This window comes from Epinephelus moara, chromosome 10, assembly GCF_006386435.1.
Source record: "Epinephelus moara isolate mb chromosome 10, YSFRI_EMoa_1.0, whole genome shotgun sequence".
NCBI classification, from domain to species: Eukaryota; Metazoa; Chordata; class Actinopteri; order Perciformes; family Serranidae; genus Epinephelus; species Epinephelus moara.
In genome coordinates this window covers 23911549-23936172 of record NC_065515.1, presented here as the reverse complement: position 1 = coordinate 23936172, position 24624 = coordinate 23911549, and the positions used below count along the sequence as shown (strand labels likewise).

At 42.3% G+C, this 24624-nt stretch overlaps 1 protein-coding gene across 2 annotated transcripts in view; it reads right to left on the bottom strand.

Annotated features, from left to right (window-relative positions):
* Positions 1-24624, bottom strand: part of tle5 (TLE family member 5, transcriptional modulator) — a 59441-nt gene that overhangs the window by 12768 nt on the left and 22049 nt on the right. For both annotated transcript variants that reach the window (XM_050054719.1, XM_050054718.1), the window contains exons 2-4: positions 23212-23300; positions 13879-13942; positions 5211-5255 (exon numbers count right to left, since the gene is read on the bottom strand). In XM_050054719.1, the coding sequence (XP_049910676.1) occupies positions 5211-5255; positions 13879-13942; positions 23212-23300 (198 nt within the window). The remainder of the gene's footprint in view (positions 1-5210; positions 5256-13878; positions 13943-23211; positions 23301-24624) is intronic.

Sequence of the window (24624 nt, the reverse complement as noted above, 5' to 3'; positions counted from 1 at the left end):
TGTTAGCCAGACCTTTTCTTGTCAGTCTGTCGATTAATGGACATCATTTTAGCGCCATTGCTTATACAAAGCTTCTCGGTAGTTCCATCACTGCACCTAACAAAAATATGGCCTAAGTCATAGCCTATGTCTGCAGAAAAGCTTGCGCAGAGATTGCACAGTCGCAGAGATGGTTTGCAGGGCTCGCAGAGAGCCGCTGAGGCACGTGCCAGGCACGACAGACACTAGCAGAAATTACATTGAACATCAGAGCTGAATGGTGGGAGTTGCGGACAGTTTTTGCCCCATCACGTATGTGTGAAATTACATGCTGTGTGCAAACCACTGCAGTACAATATATGCCTGGTGTGCCGAGAGCTGCCCACACAGAGGGCATAGGCGCAGAGGGTATAGGAGCAAGTTATGCTTATAAAATAAGCATAACTTGCTAGAGTTAATCCTATAAGACCCTCATTATAGATGAATATGTTGGGAATTAACTATACTGTACTGAATGTGTCCTACAGACTGCTTATACATTATTTAGACAAACAATGAAAGAGCCTACGCTATATACAACATGAAGAAAGCACAGATGAAGAGTTATGTTGTTGGGCAGGAAAACACTCAAGACTTAACATAGAAGAAGAAAAACATGGTGAGGAAACGGAACAATAGAAAGACAAAGAGGGACCCAGAAACAATACGGCTTCATACAACATATTCCCAGTTCAATACAAAACTCAGCCATGCTTCTACTCACCAAGACAAAACAGGGGGAAACACAGAGAGAGAGAGCGAGAGAGAGAGAGAGAAAGAGTGAACAGACAGAGTGGAGAGGCATTTTTTGAATTGAGTGGGACAGAGTGATCAAGAGGGAGCAATTGAATGTGTGAGAGTGCGAGAGAGAAAGGAAGAGAGGGAAATAGAGACAGAGGTGGAAAGGGAGGAGGAGGAGCAGAAGAGGAGGAGGAGGTGGAGGTGGAGAAGGGGGGGACTGGCTGTGCACAATAGGCCTAGACATGAATGCTCCTCGACACTCGTTTCCACACATCCCCTTCAATTTCAACTCTCTAATGGAACTAGAGATTCTCAGCACCCACTCATACTGTGCACAAAGAAAGCACGCACACACACACACACACACACACACACACACACACAGGATGACAGGAGCACACATCAACAGAAACACACAACCGCTCATGAACACGTGCCACTTACACACACACTAATATACAGGCATAATGCGCTAATAGAGAGGGACACAAGCACAAACACAAATATGCTCGCGCAGGCAGTCTCAACCCACACACACACATTAGAAAAAACAGCTAACAGGAAAGTGCATGAGCAAATGTACAATATTGCGCTCGCTCTCTCTCTCTCTCTCTCTCTCTCTCTCACACTCACACTCACACACACACACACACACACACACACACACACTCACTCACACACACAAAAACCTCTGAGTTCTGGACACATACACATTTGACACAGCACACACGCAACTGCACTTGTGACTGTGAATTTCATCCGTCAGATAAAGGAAAAGGGTGGGATGAACTGCACACAAATGGCTCTGTGTGTGTGTGTGTGTGTGTGTGTGTTTGCCCCTCATGCATCACGGCCGTCTTGTGCTTCCTACCTCAGAGTTGTGTGGGTGCATATATGTGAAGGTCTTTAAATCATGGAAGCTGCTACTTGTGTGTGTATGTGTGTGCACGCCTGTGTGTGTGTGTCTGTGTCCATTTGTCAAAGCATACTCGGTTCTCCCAATATGGCTGTCAGTGAGCGCCGTCAATCATAAGACAGTGTGTGTGTTTGTGTGTGTGGACGGGCAGCGCCAGACGAGGTCACCGATAAGGGCTGGCCCTTTGGAGGCCCATCGCTCTCTCCCTCCTACAGGCTGAGCATAAATTACTCCCCCAGCTTCAGCCTCACAAACTGATGTATGGATATCGGCTTCTCACCCCTCCCCTGCCTCTTCTATTCTTTGCAAAATGGCCAACTGATTCCAGCCATACTGTCTTCACTGGATTCGAATATTTGGGGAGGCTGCTCCTTGGATTCTCTGCTGATGAATGATGTAGCTGCTGCTGAAGTTTTAACTGTATAACTCAGGATTTATTGCCACATCAGTATCCACAAACTAAACTTTCCAAAACTTGGAATTGATAAAATTCACTTCCTTGTACACATCTCCATGCTCGGCATCGCTGTGGCATACAGTGAACTGAAACTGATTTGGCAACAGTGGAAAAAGCGAACCCCCTCGGCACCTGTTTTTCTACAGACAGCCTCAGGTGACATCATTCAAATGTCTCTGAACACTCCCAAAGTGAAGGGAGATTATCTCTGTAATTCACACCTGCCAATCAGTGAGCTGCAGGTGTACAGTGGGGGAATGGGGTTGGGAATGCACAGCTGTGTCTGCATCAACAGAATAACAAAGTGAGACGAGTTATTTTCAAGGTTCAAGGTTTTTCTGTTTTTTTTTAAGTGACTGGCAGCTGGAACACCTCCAAGGTTCTGATGGCCATGAAATTCTCCCGGTTGAATCACCAGTACGAACAACTGCAATTATGGACTGCTATGAAGAACTGGTAGTCCTTGAGACTTCAGCCAATCACCAAATTTAAAATGATGCTGTCTGCACCATTTATAGAAGGGAGAGTTAAAAAGGAAAAAAAAAACCTCACTTCTTTATTAGATGAATTCAACAGATTTGGTTTGGTGCTTTGTTTCTGACACTGACATCTAATGGTTGTGAAATTTCTGCAGCTCTTATTTGTGGCTGTTGCTGTTTTCTCCATAGCACGTCAAAGGGAATATTGCCTAACGCACACCTGGTGGACAGGTGCTTAGGAGAGTGAAGTTATGCCAAAGAAAGAAGTGGTTTCCTGCTCGCTGTCAGCACAAAGTTTGGTGGAAAAGCTTCTTTCATGTTTCGCTTGCAGACTTTTCTTTGGCTTCTCCCTGGCAACAGCATCATCATTTACAAACTAACAAAAAACAGGTTTTCATAAAAACAAAGTTAAAAAATTTCTGACTGCCAGAACATTATCTTAGTGTGAAGTTGAAGGATTCAGGAGACTCCTATGTTTTTGTAGAGAACATTCAAATAGAAACTGACTGTTCCCTGTAAAGCAAGATTTATACTTGTGCGTCAGCTCCATGCAGAGCCTACACCGTAGCCTACACAGTTGTGAGCATTTATACTTGTGTGGTGGTGTGTCTGTGTCACTGCAGTTACACCTCCAAAACGCTAGTCGGTGGTGGGGTTTCTGTGAAGTGCTGTTAAATTTAGCTGATTCAAAACACACCCAAATCACACAATAAACATGGCTTAATAGAGACAATTTCAAACACAGGTACACAAATCAGGTTCACTTTTAGCACACACCTATGGCATTTTACATTGTATAAATTAGCCTAGCAGCTAGCGGACTTTCCTCTACTCATGTAAAGTTAGGGACATCAGCAACATTTCACAAAGGTAACGCTACAAAACTTGACTTGAAATGCAATTTTTGTGGAGGCTTTACTGTCTTCACAATTTATTGTTTATCCGTGAAATTAAAGTAAATAAACGCTTTGTTTCCACTGAGGGAAATGGTTTCAGCTTAAAAAAATAGACAGGAGGTCTGCGTTGCCGCAACATGTAGTTACATTTCTGGGGAGGGTCACATCAGGCTACAGCATATGGTACGGTGTAGACTCCACGTCGACGCAGAGCCTAGGCCATAGGTACAGCGTGGATGCAGAAGTATAAATCCCACATAGCTCTGCTACTTTGCTTCTCTAAAGCCCCCTTCTCACTGGACAAGAATACACAGATTTAATGGGAGAAGTTACAATTGGCTTTCACTCCCAGGACAAATGACTCTCCAGTAGTCATGGGTTTATTGGCTTCAGCTTGGATCAGCAGCGATGGAAACATGTCACCCGATTGGACACTTTCAGGCTCTTTTCCAGTGTGATACAGTGACATGCTGCCACAAAATACTTTTGTTTTTTGTCCAAGCAGTGCTCAAACATCATAAGAGACTGAATAAATAAGAGATATTAAAAAATAAGTAACATCTGGCCCATTTTCACTGGCTGTCGAACGAATCACACCAGACAAAAAAAACAAAAAAAAAACAAAAGCATCCTCGTCTAATACTGAGCCCTGTACACATGGTACACTCTTGTCTACTTGCAATGGCAAAGGAGTCTATCACCTATTTTTAACAGGTTTTCCCATGTTTAAAAAACCTAAATAACCGTGCTAATTTCAGTGGAGAAGGATAACAGTTGTAAAAAATCATTTACAGCTCTATCTTGTGAACCAGTCATTGCTTACTTAGAACTTACAGCTTGACTACCTAACATGGAGCGAACAGAAACAGAAATTACTACCAAGCCAGCCCTTGTTGCCTTTTTTTCAGCTGATTCAACATGTTGAATTAGGGTCAGAGATGGCAGAGCTTATCAATGAATGAAATCACTCTGATTGGCAGTTCAGCTAAGCGCATGAGAAGAAAAAAGGAAGTGAGGAAAGTAAACAAAAAGCTGAAGTGAAGAGTAAAAGGTAAAAAGTAAAAAGTTTTTTTTTCTTTAGCCATTAAGCTCATTGGCAGAAACGTTGTCTGATTGTTTTTGTAATTGTTCAATGGCGTACAGTAAATATGCTCTGTTCTTTCATCACTGGGGTGTGTAGTTAATGTGCTAACTGGTGTCATGGCGGTCTTCGGGTTTCCATTTTTGAATGACGGTAACAGACTACTGCTGTCTGCTGGTGTGGAGAATTATTTCCTCTAACACAGGCTCAGAACGTACATGCTGGTTGGCCGTCGAATGTAGTCTTAGTGGTGTGTTAATTTGCAACATTTTGGCCGAGACACAGGCAACGTGAGGCGTCGCAACTGTCTGCTTTCATCACCGCTAGTTCTTTTGTGTCAGTTTGGTGTGTCTGGGCCTTGAAGAAAAGTTTCACAGTCTATACTGGTACGCAGACCGACTGCCATTATTGACTACATCAACATAAACACCTTAAACATGAAGACACGAAAAGATTGAAATGTTATTTTTCTGGCCTAGCTCCATAAACATGTATCTTCCACAAGCATTTAATGCATCCTTGGGTGTTCCAACAGTTTGCTGTTGAACGACATACAACAGGTTTGTGTATTATGTGCTGGGAACAGAAGAGTTTGTTCTAAAAGGACTGCATGTACACTCACCTGTTTGTGCATCTCAATATTAAGTCCGTAGGACATCTCATAGTACTGAAAAAGAACAAAGAGGAAGACAAAAGGAAAATGTTACAACAATACAGGCATCAAATAACTGTTACCAGGCAATCTTCTGCACAGGAGCTCCATGCCAACACTTCATTATGCAGAATTTACTGTGAGAGAAAAATCATGTGTTGTACAGCTGATGTGCATTTGGGTAACACTAAAGTTTCAGCTGGTGTTCCAAAAAGAATAAATGTATGATTTGGTAATTGCTCAGCGCTGCTGAATGAAGTGCTCCCTGTGAACTATAAATTTGTGCAGCAATTTCAAAGATTTTCAATAATGAAGGTAAAATCTAGGTAATAAAAGTCAAGGTTGAAAATAATCAAAAGTATCCTTCAACAGATTGTAGACCCTCAGCTTAACACAACACATCTTTGACATCTTATTAAGTCCCAACGTATTCCCACTCACTAACACACCTTCATGCACACACACAAAGAGAAGAGAAGACACACGGCTACTAATAGGAAAAGGAACTGAGAGAGAAATGGCGAGACAGTACAGAGAAAGAGCCTCTGTTGAGAGTGAGCGTTGTGTGTGTGTGTGTGTGTGTGTGTGAGTTCAGTGTTAATGAGAGGGCCACCCTCTAGGCGTCAACCCTGTTAATCACCCACTCTGTCTGCAGGGGGGACTGGCTCTGTCACTGCAAAACAAACAACAGACACACACACACACACACACACACACGTTTCTATCACTCGCTCGCTCACACTCACACGCACACGCCATTGTTGTTTTCTGTTCGATCTCACACTGACACTATCTTATACGTGAATGCACGTGCACGTACATCCAGAGACACACAAAACACACACACACACACACACACACACACACACACACACATGCTTTTTCTCTGTAGCTGCCCGGGCCCACGCGGAAGCTCCCTAAAGTAATTACAGTGCTGGGGAAATGGAGGTGCTGCCGCTGGCCGGGGGAGTGGGGCAACCTGATATGCTATTAGAGACGGAGTGGGGGGAGGGGGGTGGTCGTTGTGGGGATACAAGGCCGGGCCTGCCACTGATGGAGTGGAAGTGCGATTGAAAGAGTGCACGTGTGTGTGCGTGGTGTGTCTGTGTTTAAGCGTGCATGTGTCGAGTGGAGGAGGGATAAGCCATATTGCATTCATAGTTGAATTCGATCGCAACATTTTGAGCTGAATCTGAAGATGGTTTCCCTTTGTATTTCAGAGGAAAGTATAAATAATGTTACAAATGAAACCAAACTAAAGAAAGCGTCCATGCACAGTTTGGTTACAACTAGAGAACAACCTGGTTTATAATGTTGCATCCAGGGTTGGAAATTAACTTGTTTGTCCACCTGCCACTGTGGCTGTTGGATTCCAAAATCTACCAGCCACTCAGTAGATTACCTTTGTTTTTGAGGCTTGATCTGGCAGCCACTTGCATATTTTACCAGCATTTGGCTGGTGCTAATTTCCAACCCTGGCTGTGTCACACAAGTATTACGTTCCCAATAGGATGCTCAGAATATGAGGAACTTGTGTGATAACATTGCTGAATATCAAGATAACAATATTACTTGCGCTAAATATACAGATATTAAAGTATGCTCAGTTCTGCCTTTTCACTGCTTTCAGAATATATAAACAAATATTGCTTGTAGAATTAAACAAGTTGAACATTGATCTAAACACAAAAGGCACCAATAAAAAATAAGAATGATAGTTAGATTTTTAAAGCACAGTTTTATACTGATACTTTCAACTAACTCAAAAACCCTTGAATGCAATATTGCGGTCTTTCGCGATTTGTTTATAGCGTAAGTTAGCATTGCGACGACAATAAATTAACAATATATCAATTAGCAATTAGGGATGTAACTTAAAAAACACAAGTTTGAACAAACGCAGTGTAAATGTCCTAAGTGCAAATTTTTCATTCATCGTGTGTCTCTTCTGCTGCTTCACTGAGTGACAACCTCAGGGGCCATACACATGCCACATTTTTAACGGCATGGAAATCACTAGGTCAGGCGCTGGGTGCTACTCTTGTGCCTTCTCTGTGCCAGGTTGCAAGAGCACAGCAGCAGGTTACATCTGAGGTTGCTAAGCAACCTTAACAAGCACATATCGTAGCCTGTTTACCTAAAATCCTGAGTGCAGAGCTGATCGTCTTCCAGGTGCTGTTTTTGTGATGGCCTATTTTCTGTGGAACAGATGTAAACCTTTGCACTAAAATGATCAACTTCTCCATGTTTACCACAGACTGTTATTTACGGATGACGGGAGAGTTGTCTGTTGGCTGTGATTGGTTGTTTCTCGTCACATGACATGCGGTGTGCGCTGCTGCGTTCCAAAAGTAGAATCCTGTACGTAAAATAGGAGCTCAGGAACCCGTGCGTGCTGCAACGGCGTCGCTCCTGCGTTTGGGTGCACCTGCCGCTAGTCTACATTGAAAACAACTCATTTGAGGACACAAAAACCCCCCCCCAAAAAAACGCCATGTGTACAGCTTCTAACAGGTGACTTCAGATTTATTGTTGTGGTAACCATACTGCAAATGTTTCATTTTTCAAAGGCAGAAAACAGCATCATTTTAATCTATAATTTTTGATATCTGTGGTTTTGAACCCAAAAGGTTTCTTAACATTAGTCCTCAGATGGTTCTGTACCACGACTATTCATGTAGCACAGCTCACTTGTTTTCTGAAGATAACTGAAAAGGCTAGAGCTTATTATGCATGCATGGTGAGGCGCTGTTACAACATTTAAGGGGTTAAATCCTCCACAGAACAGAAAAGATTGATAGAGCTGAACTTTCAAACAACCTTTCAATTACTCTTTGCATGTATACGGCTTTGTCTGGTTTCTCTCAGCGGTTTGATTTGGCACGTGCACACATTAGGTCACAAAGTGAACTGGAAACAAGGCAGAGCTCTTAAATAGCAGAAAGACATACTACATTTAGCAGTCACAGAAAAAACAAAACACACTTTGCAGTGCACTGCAAACAGTACAAATACCAAACCATGATGAAAACCCTTCATTTTCCTTTCCTTACAGATAATATCAGCCTGCAGGCGAACACACATCCTGCCGGACATTTACCCAACCATCAAAGAAATCATGTAAACTTGAGGAAGCTGGGTTTTGGCAAAGCAAGTAAACGTTCAATTCAACCATTACCTTGATCTGGATAATTTACAGCAATTAAACAAACTAAATGCTAAAGAAAATACATTAATTATGAACATCAGTGTAAATGTAGAGACAAAAAAAATTGGGTCATCGTTACTTTTCTTTTTTTTTTAATTACATGATTGAGCTGTCCAGTCCTTATGTGTGTGTTTACGTGTGTTTACGTGTGTGTATGCCTGCTATCAAGCCGACAATGCCTGAGTGTGTTTGTGTGTGTGGGGGAGACTGTATGCACTCATGCCTGCCTGAAACACACAGAGAGGTGGTGGGTATGTGAGTGTATGCATATGTGTGTGCCTGCTGGTTGGCTGATGGTGGAGAGAGCAGTGCGGCGGCACAGATTAGATGAGATTAAAGCCAGTCAGAGGATCAATTAGAGGCAAAACATCAGACAGCAACACAGCCACGGCAAGCAACAATGAGATTAGCCCTGAGGTGGAGCAGAGAGCGGGCGAGCACATCTGTGTGAGCGTGTTTGTGTGTGAATGTGTATGTGTGGAGAGGGATGGGGAAGGAGAGGAAATGAAGGGGGTTGGGGAGAGAGAGGAGAGAGCACACATACAGATCATCCAGAAACAAAAAGGAGGTGAATAATAAAGGACAACTCCAATTTCTTACAACTACAGTCTTATATTTGCAGGTTTGGCTAACGTTGATTACGATGCCACTGTTCTAACCAAGTGAACTGTTGAGATCTCAGAGCAGCAACTTCACCTAGTGGTGTCAAGAATGTAGATTTATCGAAACATCAATTCTGAAAATTTGAAACAGATTCAATATTCACTTTTTGCAGTGTCAATACTACTGTCTCATTCTCTTCTCTCCAACAGCGAGTTGACACACACTGTCAGGAGCCTCACCTCCCCTCACTTACTCACAATGCTGTCTCCTCGTCACTCGTCTCAAGCAGGATTTATACTTCTGAGTCAAATTGACGCTGTACCTAAGGCTTAGGCTCTGCCTGACATGCACCTGCCCAGAAATATAACGACACGTTGCGGCGACGCACACTTCCTGTCTATTTCCGTAAGCTGAAACCATTTCCCTCAGTGGAAACAAAGCTTTTATTTACTTTAATTTCACAGATAAGAAAAAATAAAATGTGAAGACAACAAAGCCTCCACAGAATAGCATTTTAAGTCTTGTGTGTGATTTATCCAGGCTTTATATGAGCAGAGGAAATCTCCGCTAATCACTAGGCTAATTTATACAAGGTAAAATGCCATAGGCTTTTGCTAATAACATTAGCATATTGTATTTGTGGGGAAAACGTGTCCAGATAAAGACATGTTTTTTGTCTGTGAATCCTGCAAGTTATTTTGAAGCAATTCATGTACTTGTGTTTGAAATTGTCTCTAATAAGCCATGTGTGCTAATGTTAATGTGTGTTTTAAATCAACTTAATTTTACAGCACTTCACAGAAGCCCCATCACTAGTGTTTTGGAGGTGTAATGCAGAGTGACACAGACACACCACCATACAAGTAAAAATGCTCACAATGGCGAAGGCCACGTGCGTAGGCTATGTCATAGGCTCTGCATAGAGCTGACGCACAAGTATAAATCCGCCTTAATTCACTCTGGTCGCACACACTCTTTTGAGGCACGATTTTTTTTTTTAGGCTTCTGAATGTGGGCACTACCGCAAGAATATTATTTTCACTGATATAAAATAGTTTGAATTATTGTTAATGTTCATTCAGACATTCTGCCGTTCTCTGCTACTATTCGAGAAAAGGAGATTCATCGTCGTAATCTTACAGCCTTGTTATATTTATCTTTTCATAATAATTCTAAATGGCATGTCCACAATGTCTGAATATCGATATTTTTCAAGGTACTGCATCAATGTTAGAAATACCAGTATCGTTCAATATCAAACTTGACTAAAAACAGCTGGACTAAAAGGGCACTCGGAGAACACAGACCTCCACAAAGGCAAAATACCCGGTCTCACAAGGCTGCCAGCAGTGAAAAATAAATTGTATATCCGCCCCTTGATTTTGATCGACCCTGAATTTAATGGGTTCATCTTTGGCCCATGCTACACCTTTCCAGCAAGTTTCATGAAGACAGGGCTAGAAGTTTTTCCATAATCCAGCTGACAAACAACCAAACCAACAAACTGAACTGAAAACATAACCTCCTTGGCGGAGGTAACAAGGCAACACGAGTGTTGATTCACATAAGGACTGTTATTCTCATCTTCTACAATTCAGAATCAATTCACATTTTTCAAAAATGGATTCTAATATGAGTATTACTTTATAGTTTGTCTTTGCTATATTGATGTAACAAGAAAAGGTGGCAGAGTCCCACATTTTGTTGGTCCATCCATCCCCTCTACCTCTTCTTGCTGCAGACTATGTGGCTCTGTGGTAACGCCACTTGACTTCCTTTATCTCACAATGAGATAAAGAGAGAGCTGTGCCACTTGAACGTAAGCAAATGTCAGTTTAGGACATTTAGGGTGGACAGTTTCTGCGTACCTGTGTTGTGAGGCCACAGTCTCAGTTTACACACGAACTAGAATGACCAGCGCTCATCTTCAATAAAGGCAACTGATTTAGCTTTAAATATGTAATAACTAGTTTCAAAGGATGACGGTGAGCTATTGTTAGTAAAGTGGAGCATTACTGGCAAACAAGTTAGCGAGACACATTGCAACCTGCACCACTTAACAAAACCTTTGTTCAGCTCTGATCAAGCAAAGAAAATAAGCCAGTCCATAGGCTGTTCCATTTCGAGACGTGGCCCCATTCAGGGCTGAAGATGATGATGGGTTTCCTTGGTACATAGAGCATGTTCTGCACTGTTGGAGTTATAATGGCACAGTGAAGCACTCTCACTCCATAATACGTTGATAAACTTCTGTTTTTTACAAAAGAAGTGAGACATTCCAGGCAGCGGAGGTGGTTGTCAGTAAATTGCTCTTTCATTTTATAATTCACATACACTCCCACATACTTTTCTCTGCTTTGTCTGTTCGGTCAGACAGTGACAAGGTCAGTTTGTTCGGCTGCCAGTTATGTTTTATATTGCAATTCAGTGAAATGAAAACATGAGTGAATACTTTGGCACACGGTGAACTGAAGCAAGAGTCCTCACATTCCTACTGATTGAACCGATAATCAGTTTGAACTGAGAGCTGTGACAGACTCGTAATCTAATAGTGAGATTCTAACCCTTATTGGTTAATCCTTTGGATTAGGGCTGCACTACATCGAAAACTGCAAAAGAAAATTTTCCTGTGATATTTATTTTGGCATAAAGAAATACAGCGTTATTCACCAAAAGACTCGACTAGCTCTATTTGAATGTAATTATTCTTCTGGTGTGATTCTGCAGGGGAGTGCATCTGCACAGACAATACAAATAATAATAATAATAATAATAATAAAAGATGAAAAATGACATCTCTGACGACTATTTGGAGGGGGGAGGAGGGTGAAATCAGTTCGTTTGATGCACTGGTTGACTCTCTATGACAACATTGTATTCATATACAGTAATACTCTTCCATTAATCCAGGCTGAAGTCACAGATCTAACATGTCATATTAATAACACATGTTGCTGACCCTAAAATAAGGTGGCTCCCTTGTGCTGATGGAGTTGGGAGACCTCTGGTTTCTTTAGGCTAACTTTAATAGCTTTAGCCTGGCCTGTAGCTGGTAACTAGCTTTTACAGTATGGAATAGGAGTGAAAAATCCATCGATCTGGATCTATATATCGATTTAATGATCAACAGTCTAATCCTCGACCCACATCATCGTCTTCCGGTTACGCCTTTAACAACAGTAACTCAGAGTGAGATTCAGATTCTGTATACAATATTATTAGTACATCAAAATTGGACCTACCACAAATTACACATTTAAACAGCTCCTAAATACAAAAAAATATACCCTGGGATCTATATATATAAATCAACAGGTGATTTCCTTTTTTTAGCAAAATCCTAAATGATTGAGTTGTTTATTTTCCCACCTGGACCTTTATGCTCTGCCATTTCTCATCTAATCATCACGCTGTAACCTGTGACAGGTTGTTATGCTACAGTAACTATCGTATATTAACATGTATGTAGTTTTTTTGTAGAGCTGGGAGCGTCACGTAGGTTTACATTACCAGAGGTTTTATCACTTGATGACACCGACTCCTGTGTGCGCAAAGTGAGAGAGGAGAGGGAGAGACGCTGTGCTGCTGCCAGAGGAGCCACTGACTGAGTTCCCTCTGAGCAATAACTTGCCAAAAGAGTCTGAGAAGTCCGGGGCTGTTCATAAAACATTCAGGATGCCACAGTTTACTCCACACTACTGAATCTGCTCCTCTTTTTGGAGCCACTGCGGAGTCGCTAATAATTGTGCTTTCAGCCATGCTTGTTGTTGCCATATCACAATATGAATTTTTCATGTGATTTTACCAGTTAAGAATTATACCGATATTATCGTGAACGAGATGATATGGCACACCCCTAATTTACACCTCTAGTGAGGATTGGTCGGGAGATGTTGAAATAATGTTGCATTTAACAGATGCTTTATTTCCTCTGTGCACCACACACAAAACACGGCCCTTTTGCAGTCGTAAAGCTGGAACCTGAGCTTATCGAGACACTCTTGCTGATCACTGTAGCTTCGGCTGAGCATGTGCTTCACTGTGTCTGTTGCACTTGCTGGCCCGTTAACGGTACTGTTCAACAAATACACACACACACACACACACACACACAGACACACACACACACCAGGAGAGTCTCACTTCTCAATGCTGCCAGACTATATCACATACACACATAAACTGGGGTTTGGCTGGTAACATTAGTCGCTGAAAATGAGAACCATGCTTGTTTTCCTGTGTTGTAGCATGACGTGTTTGAGTTAATTTGCCTTTTCCTGATGCGACATTACACGCCCTGCGATGCAACTATTGCACATGCGCACATCTCAATGTTGATGCTGACACGTATATCATACCGCCATAGTTTAGATTGTTTAAAACATGTATGCTTATCTGACAGCTCTTTTTTCATCCCCCTCAGTCTGACTTGTGTTTAACAGCATTGCCGCATTCCAAGATCTCAGCGATTTTATTATTGTGTGCAATTTTTGTGAGTACATGAAACAGATGGCCAAGGCCATTAAAATAAGATCCAAGTTGTAATAAACCAGAATTACCTTTTAAGAGAGAAATTTTAAAATGAGCAGCGAGAAAAGAGACATCAGAGAACAATTGTGCTGCAGAGGGGAAGGTGGAGGACGAGTGGGGAGGGTGGAAGTTAAGATGGAGTATTAATTAGCAGAGACAGTAAAAACACAAGAACAAACATCAAGAGCTTTATGTAGAAATCAGATGTTTCATTGGTCGAACACACTGAGGCAAAAACGGCATAAGGATACACAAATCATCATGTCTGGTGCATGACACACACACAGCTTCACTCACCATGATATAATGGCGCTGCATCTCTGACTTCTCACTGGCCAACTTGTCACACTCGAGCTTCAAACTGGGGAGAGAGGGAGAGGAGTGTCAGACCTTGTTAGTCAGCTAGACAGTCTTCAGTCTAAAGTGCTGACACCAGGTGACTTCTACCCCCTTCATCATCATCACCAACGACGCTGTCATCACTTTCATCATCACTTCAACCCCCATCACAGCCGCCCACCTTCATCATCATCAGCACCACCTCCATTGTCATCATCTCGGCTACCATTAACATCTTTATCACCATCACCGCCTCCATCATCATCATTACCGCCGCCTTCATCCTCACCTTTACAAGTCACGGTGGCAGCGTTTTCACCGAGCTCGACGGGGTATCGATTGACAGGAGGAGGTCAAACTGAACTCGAGATGGTGTCGAGTCAAAATGTCTGCTTTCTAAATCAGAGAGGAGGCAGTGAAGTAAAAAGTCTAAATATAGTGTTGGGAGCGTTTCCTGCGACCCAGTCCCTGCGACAGCCATTAGCTGTAATCATGTCAGCGCTGATGTCACACGAGGCGACAGGACAAAGGAGGACGCGTCAACAAGTCACCCTGATCGCCAAATGAAAAAGACAGAGGGGAAAAAAAAAATCCCCCTCGATGCCTTTTGACTGAAGCAGCCAGTTACAACGTGCCAGTCTCGGAAGGCATCATCCGATGTGAGGACAGGATAAGACTCAGATCAAATAAAGATATGCGCAGGCACACGGTGGATAGTTTCAGATTTAAGATAAGTCTGAAACCTGTTTGATGGTGTGTGTATATTTATGCTGGGATGTTCTTCTCAGCTGTCTGCAGGAATGACAGCTCGATTACAGCGAGCGCTGGCTGAATCTTCATCGCTGTTAGTCTTAACTGGCAGACTGAACACTGTGTTACACGGGGCCAATAATGTCAGCTCACGCATACACACTGTATTGTGGTTCTTCTATAATTACCACAACAGCTGCAGTGTTAGCTGGAGTTAACCTCAGTTTTGGCACAGTGTTCATGATGGACATTATAAAACTGAAACATACAATCAGGTATCTTATTTAGTATTTAAAAGTTCATGCTTGTGCTTATGTTTTAGATCTATCGGTATTTATTTCGTCCTTTTTGTTCTTAAGTGCAGACTGAAATAATTAATCCATCTATTTTCTATCCCCCCAGAGGGACTGAAGCCCATTTTCAGCATGTACTGGGGGCATGTTGTGGGCAAACACAACACAAACACATAAAAACCCCTTTCTCACTGGGCAACAAAATCCCACCAACACACAATAACATCTGGCTTTTGTCTATCGTGGGAAAGGTTACAATCGGTATTTGTTCCTGGGACAAATGACTCTGCAGTAGTCATGGGTATTTACCAGCTCCAGCTCTGATGAGCAGTGATGGGAACGTGACACTGGTGGATAGTGTTATCAAACATATCTGTTTTTAGATACATATTGATCTTGAAAATTTGAAATAGGGCTGGGTGTCACCACTGATTTCCTGAAATGATTTGATTTCTCAGTTACAATAGCAATTTTTGCTAGTATGTGAAGGAGATTCTCAGAGAACTAATACTGTACATTTTACGAGGAATTATTTTAAAAGGAAAAATAAATTCAGAGCAGGATTAAAACTGAATATTTTATGACTAAATGTTGTTTCTAGAGCAGCGACAGTAATATTAAAACAGCAAAGTCACAATATAAACTCAATATCTCACTGGAGACAGATCTAAAATGTCAATATAACAAATCATATTCCTGACATCACAATACTGAGTGAAGTTTAGAAAGAATAAAGAACACAGACATCAGTCAGTGTCAGTGCTCCTGTCCTCTCTGCTGCTGAGGAGACTCGCTGCCTGCAGGTCACATGACCACCGGTAAGTTTTAAGATACGTGGCAAATATTATGTAACAAATGATATTAGTGGCGGTGGATGACGGACTGTGGACAGAGCAGATTAAATATCACTGATCAGCTGTATTGACAAAGTATTGGCTTTTTCCTCATGGAGGTTTTATTGCACTCACAGTAACACAGTGACTCACAGTCTCTGTCTCTCCACCACGGCATCTCTACTCAGTGTTCGTGTGTGTCTCTGTGTGTGCGTAAAAGTGGTGCAGCCGCCCTGACTCACAGATGGCAGGAGGAGAGGCTGCTGCAGCATGATAATAAAGTAAAAATAAAGTAAACTAACCATTACAGATAAAAGAACCGGCAACGTCGGAGCTTCTCAGTACGACGGTCATTAATAATTTTGCGCCGTTGGCCCGTTTACTACCGGTGAGATTAACAGAGTTAAAGCTTCACACATCTGTGGGAAAAACGCATATTACAAGACCGATCTTGGATTTTATGAATCGATATCGGGTCATTCAAATGAAGATCAATTTGAATCTGATGAATCGATTATTTTAACCAAGCCCTAATTTGAAACAGTTTCAGTACTCATTTCCACAGTATCGATACACAATATCAATTCTCTCTCTCTCTCTCTCTCTCTCTCTCTCTCTCTCTCTCTCTCTCTCTCTCTCTCTCTCTGCGCTCATGTACAGAATGCAATCGCTGCCTCTGATTGGCTTACGCTGATACTTTATCCTTGACTAAGTGAACATACTCGGGCTTACTATAAGCGGAGCAGACTCCGCGAGGAATGTCCGCAGTCATTTGGGCTTTCATAGTCGAGCGCACTTCCGCGTTGTAGTTTCCTGTAAAAATGTCCATGAAAAATCCCCGCGATGTGAAATATACATGCCGAGCAATCACTGGTGCGCGGAGCGGGGTTTGCGCGGTCGTAAAATCTGAGCTTTGCGCGCACAGGGCTTGCGGACGTCCGCGCGGACCTCCGCCGTGTCAATGTGATGACATCATCAAATGACTTGTCGACTCGACTTCGACTTTATTGACAGATAAGTCGACCTGAAAGAAATCAAAGTCGTTAATGTCCTAATTCTCGCTGTCTGTTATTGTTAATGTTTCATACAGTCACTCTGCTTTTCTCTGCTACTAACCAAGAAAAATCTAATTTTTCCTATGACATCAAAAATGGTATCAAATATCAATACTTTTAAGGTATTATATCAAAGTTAGTGACACTTGGTGACACATTAATTTTCGCCCCTTTTCCAGCACGACCATCAGTGACTTCTACAATGCTTTGTCCTCTCACCAACAAATTCTAAAGAAGTAACCACCCCATGCTGCTTTCTAATGTTTACTAACCCTTTTCCCGGCATATTCGTTAAGTCGAATGTGACACGCGTACACATAATTTGGGTGGAAAAAGGGTATGAGGGACAGTTTATCACAGAACCCAGGAATCCCTCCATATTCCATTCAGAAAAGACAAGAGTGTACATTTAAACTTAGGACCTACTTGCTGCATGTCGACAGTGTCAGCACGTCACCCAGTTTAGAAACTATCACTTGAAATATTTATTCAAAGAAAGAGCAGACAGAAATCCTGTAATGACCCAGAATCAGTTTGTCTGCTCTCATGTTGCTGCCAAAAACTATCATTATTCGGTGCACTCCATACACAGACCCTCTTTCCAAATGTAAAAGTTGATAGCCTATTATCAGCATCCTAATGTGTTGTGAGTTTTGCAAAAAGCAACTTGTCAGTATCTCATTCGCTGTGATCAGTTACCTTCAGAAGTCCCAGGAGTTGTTTTTATCCCTTCTGAAATTGAATGAGGACAAGCAATGGCCTCATGTGCAATTATCCTTATTTGAAATTATCTTTAATTGCAGCACATTAAAGTAAAGTTTTAACAATCTAAAATCATGCTGCAATTATCCTGCTTATTAACAGTAATACACCAAATACTTTTTTTTTAAAGAAGTGGTGACATCATTGTTTTTAAGATATTAGCGCTGTGATATTTTCGCACAGGATTTTCCAGCGATAACCTGGCAATAAAGCAGTGTAACAAGTATTGTGACATTTACATATTACACTCCATTGGGTATATATGAGGTGATGATTTCACAGCTGATGCAAACTGTCTGTTTTTCTCTGTTAAATTCCATCAAACTGTTCTTGTTGCTGCTGAAACCCTGAAGGTATGAGAATGTTTCCAAACAAACACCTAATGCATATTTGCATAAAAGATCTGAAGAAACAGTAAAGCACTTAAAGATTGCTGACTCAGTCACTGGGGCTTGATTCTGAAGGTTAACTGCCTTTTAAATATAACCAGCATTTACTGTAAATATCTATAACTACACACCCTTTTACTGTTAGTAAACAGTATGATGTTTTTTGGTGGGCGGGGCTTAGCTGGAGGCAAAGCAATTCTCCACAGACATTAGCTAGCACTACCTAGCAAGTTCTGTTGGCTTGTTTTAGACAATGGAGGTGAATGATGTAAGTGGTGCACTGAGAAATATTCATTCTGAGTGGTGGAGCGCGCTCTAGCACCAACTGGACTGTTCGGAAACTCAGAGGTGCTGTCTAAATGTACCATTCAGTTATCCAGAGCACCGCACTGGAGTGGCAGAACAAACTCTAGACATTCTGTTTGACGAAACGGAGTAGCAGAGCGCCAGGCGGAGTGACTGTGTGATTAACTTAACCGTTCGTTAGTTCATATAGAAATAGAGCTCTCCGTTTTGACCAACAGGGTTCTCCTTTTACTGCACAGCGTCAGACTGAATTTACAAACGCACCATGTCAGGTCACTCACTCTACAGGACCACGAGTGTTACTCGAAGAAGTAAACACTGACCAGTGGGACCAGACTGGCCGACCTGTATGCTCTCACTCAGTGGATGGATGATTTGACAGGAAGCTTTGTGGTTGATTACAATGCCAATCTTACAAGGAAGACGACACTTGAACAGTTTCCTCCAGTTTGTTTTGCTATCAAAGCTAACGTTAGCTAATGCGCTAAAAAGGTAGCATTACCGAGAAATCCATTATTCCTCTTAATACCTCCCCAGTGTCTGATTAGGTGGACATGATAAACCTTAATACACATAATGTTATTCATCCCTACAACAGGAAATACTTTTTACCTAACATGATATGAAGCATTTCTGATGATCACCTCCGTCCAGTCCTTTAGTATTATCACATTTAACCATAGCTGTCTTCGTTTTTGTTGACGGCCAGTGGCAGCTGGTATGTCATAAAATATAAGTTTTGAGCCATGACTCCTTCTATTCTGGCTCCCAGTAACACAACAAAACAACATTTTAAGACTCCTATGTAGCCTACAGCCCTGTGGTGGCAAGTCGTGTTTTGCCTCCAGCTAACAAACTCACGTCGTTTTGACGGTGGCCCTAAAATGATCTATAGATATGGATCAGCTTTCAATAACACAAGAAAGGAACAGATAACAGATGCAGCCAGTACTGAACTAGTATGGTGAAGATGTGCAGGTGGAAGGCGCTTGGACGAGGCCCTGACGCCCATCGCATAATCAAGGTGAGGATGAGTTTTCAGTCCACTTTACAGGATGATCATGGCTGCTTACGCCACGGCACGCAACAGAATATCCAACCTGATTGACAGCCCTGGGGGGTGGGTGTGCTTCTTTGTTGGGGGTGATGGGCAGTTTTATTCTGTGTGTATGAGCAACCTCCACTTATCCAAAATGCTCCCCTTCCCTCCTACATAAAACCCTTCCTGCTATCCCTGTGTACATGCGTAGGCTGTGTGGTGGGTTGTCATGACAACAGGCCTCCCCGCTGCCAGCCTACCTGGGATTGGCTTTGTGCCTCCTCTGATTGGTGCGCAGCAGCCCCCGGGCCTGCACCGCTGCTCTCAAACGACACTTTGATGGAGTTTTATTGCCGATTCTTCCGTCTCTAAATCGCTCCTGCTGTCATCTTTATTTTGATTTATGTATTCCCTGATCTATTTATGCATGTGAACGAGGGGAGGGGAGGAGAGGTGGTAGAAGAGGAGGAGGGTGGGAAGAGGAAGACAGCGACAGCTACAATGCTTGCTACTATACCCGGGGGAACGCCTGCGGTGCATTTGCCTTTTAAAGGCTTCGGCACCAGACAAGCACAGCACAGCAGCAAAGCGCTACAAAGCCTCGTCTGTGGCTCCCAAGCCCCCCACCCCATCCCAGCCCCCCTCCTGAGTCAATAGGCACTGTATGCATGTTCTGTATGCTCAGACAAAAAAGGTATTCTTTCAACTGCGCCCTGGCTCTCTGAAGAGGGTTAAACGGTGCTGCTCACCGTTGTGGGAATTACAAAAACCAAAGGCGAGGAAAAAGACGCGCCGGGTGTTATTGCTGCTTCAGAATCCTCCGCAAACACGAGCGATCAGACCAGAGCAGGGATTTTGCACACAATTTGCCAGGCTTTCATCTGCCTTCGCCTGTCTCTGTAACCGGCAGAGGCAAGCCTCTGGAAGGTTCTGGGAGAACAGGTACAGAAGAACAAACCAACCTCCTCAGGAAGGAAGGCGGGCTTCAAAGACTCCACTCTCACAAAGAGAGGATCTCTCGCTGAGACGCAGACCCCGTGGCGTCCCCCCTCTTTATAACTGCTATCAAACAGATCAGTTGAGGTCGAACCAGGCACTTTGGAAGTGCCTCAGACTTCTGGCACTGTAGCGGTATTTAAGCAGTAAAGGGAGATCAATGGCCGAGGGTAAACGAGATTGATTTAGGTATGAGTCAATAAAGGATGTTGCCTCAGTGTGCAGTGTGGTAGGGCTGAGGAATAGTGGAACAAAGGCAGATGTCTTTATTTTATCACAACTGACTGCTGAGGCATCCCTCAAGCTCAAGCTACATTTTCCTGCAAAGCTTTATTTTATGACTTTTATTTCCTATTAATTCCAAATTAATTTCTTAAAATTTTATTTGCGAGGAACTTACAAAATGTGGGATACAAACTGGCCAAATAGAGATTCAGTTCTCATTTTAGTTTTTCAGTTCCTTTGGGTTATAAAGGGAACTAGTGACATTCAGAGGAATTTCCTTGAAAGAACTGCTCCATTTAAACTGAAGTCAATATGTATTCATTCCTCATACATGTTGAATGTTGTGCTTGCCTGTAGACCAGGGGTGTCAAACATGCGGCCCGTGGGCCAGAACCAGCCCGCAAAGGGTCCAATCCAGCCCAACAGATGACTAGACTAAGAGGTGCCAGGTTTCAGGAGCAAGTTAAACAATGTGCTGCCTATTTGATGTAAAATTCTGCTTCAGAGGCTTTTCCACCCTGACCTGAGTACAGTTCTAATGTAACAATGAATACCTATTGTGACCATGTTTAAAGATATTGAATATTGTGCAAAATATTGTCAATCAGCAGCTTCAGGGGAATCAGAGAATCTGTATCACACCTATATCATGAAATGTATGGATAAACACACATATAATGACAACACATTCTCACTACGACCTTGTCACATATTGATGTTTTCGTCATGGACTATCCACATCCACCCAGGTGCATTGGTTGTTGAAGTTCTGGGACACTCTGTCAAGTTCTGTCTGTTACATGCATTGTCTTCTTTCAAGATACACTTCCATTTTCACAGGAAATAAACGCACTACGTCGATACAACAACACAGATTGACGTTTTTTTTCCTTCAACAACAAACAAACATGGTTGGGTTTAAGCAACAAAAGCACGTGGTTAGGTTTAGGGAAAAAGAACAGTGTTTGGCTTTAAAATGTTATGAGATGCCAACAACTCTCTCTCGGGTGAAGGTCAATGTTTGTTGGACCCATCCACCATCCCTCCCAAGTGCTCCACTTGGACTTTCGTCCTTGTCCCGCCACCTTTCCCCCTGACGCCGCCGGGCGCCATTAGACTTTACCAGACGTGTATCATGCAGACATTAAAGGACACATTTTTTCGTTGGTTTCTGACGATACTTATCACTGCCCAAGCACCATTTCGATGACTTCGGAGTGAGCCCAGGCTTGTAATGACAGTCAGTACGTTTTAGCTTAATCGAGCTATGCTCAAAATTCGATTTTGGCATCTATCGGACTTCTGTCCTTGTCCCAGTTTACATGCAACTGAGAAAATCGAATTACTGACAGGAACATGTCCTCCTCCTCAACACTAGGTGGCGATATGTGTTGTTTCAGCGGGTTAATAAGGCCCCCTTTCCGGTTGACCTATTACGTCACTTAATAATAAACAACTGGAGTCAGGCGGCAGACCGGCATTTTCGAACAACAGCAAGATGGATAATCATACAGCTTTGTTCATCTAGTACATAATGTACGCGTTGCTGATTGTGCAGGTAAGGTGCATGCTATCCCTCGTGGTCATGGTGATTTCGAGAGGCAGACAAGAACGCTGTATGCTGTTGGAGGGCTACAACAATAGCATGTCTTGTCTGTTCCGGGGTCATACGCCAGCGTGGGGGGTGGGGAGCATGCGCACCTGCATTGTCTAGTTTAACTCCGATTAAGGCGTATACATGCTGGAGAAAATCGAATTCCAATCGCATTATCTGGGTGTCTTAATCGGAGTTGGAGAACTCCGATATTAGTCGGAGTAACGCGTTTACGTGCACTTCAGTTGTACAGTTATAGTTGGATTAAGGCAATAATTGTTTTTTTTCCCAAGTGTCATATAAACGTACTGAGTGAGAAGTAGACTGACTGAATGTGGAAAAACTGAGACATACTGTTGAAAATACATCTATTTTTCTTAAGACATCTCAGGCTGTGCGTCTCTTTTGTAAAAGGATGAATGTCTACAGAATGTACTTGTAGTTCTTCACATAAAAAAGGGAAAATATTGGGGCTGATGTTACTTATAGGTTTATTGTGCGATGATTTCGTTGGTCGGACCCATCTAAGATCAAACTGGGCTGTATGGTGCCCATTAACTAAAATGAGTTTGACACCCCTGCTGTAGATTTGTTGTGCACTGAGCAAAATTACAGTATCTTACAGTATCAACTGGAAGTGTACCAAGTGAACACCGTCTTTATTTTACCTATAATTAGTGTCAAAATCTATATTTCTTTCAAGGGAACCTCCCATGAAATACCTGTAAAATAAAAAGCTGGCTAGTTCACAAGTGTATGTGACATTATGTGAAATTAAGTGTTGATTAACACCATACACTTACATTAAAACCCAATTTCTGGCCTAGGCATGGCAGCCGTAATGCAGCTCAGTTCTGCAGTTTAACATTGTGGCTACTGTTACAAAAATATGTTCAATAAAGCAAAACACTAAGTGATCCATGTATAGCCTGGAGATATGCTCCCTCTGAGAAAGAGCTGCACTCATCAGGCTGTGGTATGTAACCGCTTCTCCTTTATAATTGTGTGTGTTCGCGTGTCTGTGCGCATGAAAGTGTTTCTGTCTGCACCTGTGGTATTGTGCTTGAAGGAACTGGAACTCATCCTTGATCCTGTCACAGGAGTCAGAGGTTGTGAATTTCAGCTGCTGCGATGAAGCCTGCCAAGGAGAAAAACACAAGAGAGGGAAAAGTTAAAAAAAGAATGAGTGAAAAGAGTAAGAAAGATGAAAAAGAGAGCGGAGTGAGAGAAATAATTAAAAACATGAACATGAAATCAAGCAGTTTTCAATTTGACGCAGACCAACGGGTACGACATTACGAAGACACTGGTTGCCAAGTATGTTTCCACACACATGGGGCCAAGTGCATAAAAACCCTGTGTAGAATCAAGACTAAAACTGTGCATGCATAAAAGCAGAAACATGTATACCCATTGTTTCTGCCAAATGTTTAAACCCCTGCGCTTACACTGCTCTGTTATATATCAATCACTGCACACGCACATGAGCCGAACCCACACACAGACACAATTAGCCATAAATGGATATCGACACACCCCTATTTAACCTTCTATAGGCAGAACCCATACTCTGCCTGTCCTTGGTCTGGCTCCAGCAGCATCTTTACAGAGCAGAAGCAACTTTAAGAGTTATTACCCGAGACCATTACGAACAAAAGCATATGTTGTGAGCCATAACAGCCTGCTGATTGACGACACGTGAGAGAGTCAAGGTTATAATCCAACATGTGTTATTATCCCAACATTCCTTACTGTTATTCCAACGTTCAGTTTGGGTGACAATACATAAACCTACCCGGTCAAGCTTGAGTAAATCTTGGGAGTATAAATAATGACTGTAACACACTTTTATAAATATTATTATAGGGAATTTGGTGGAGACCATGTTGAGACCTTTGAGGTGTTGAAAAAATATAGCTCCAAATTAAAACTCTCTTAAATTCCCCCACTGACGTCAACCTTCTCTTTAAAACACCGCAGCATCACACACACTCATAGCAGTGTTTGTGCACATGCTGTAAAGCATTAGTGGAGTAGGGGTAACATGTTCTATCACTATACGAATAAATGTAATTGTGGTAGCGATATACTGTAGTTATGGTGTAAGTCAAGTGAAATATTTTACAGTTTGAAAAAGACTAAACCAGAATGTTTGTTTGTGGCTAATTTGGTGAATCAAATACCTTAAAAGTTAAGGTACCTTACAACATTAACGCGAGTAGAACAAAGTAAAGATATATCAAAACAGTGGTTCCCAACTGGTGGGTCATGGTCCAAAAGTAGGTCGCAGGTCCATTCTGAATGGACCACAAGTGACTCATGAACATGTCAAGTTGGTAAAAAACACACCTTATTTTTAAGTACAATGAATTTCTGGCACAGAGCTTTTATTTTGAAGTGCCGTTTCCTGCTGTGGAGTGAGTGAATAACTGACAGCTATTTGACAAAGACAGCAAACTAGC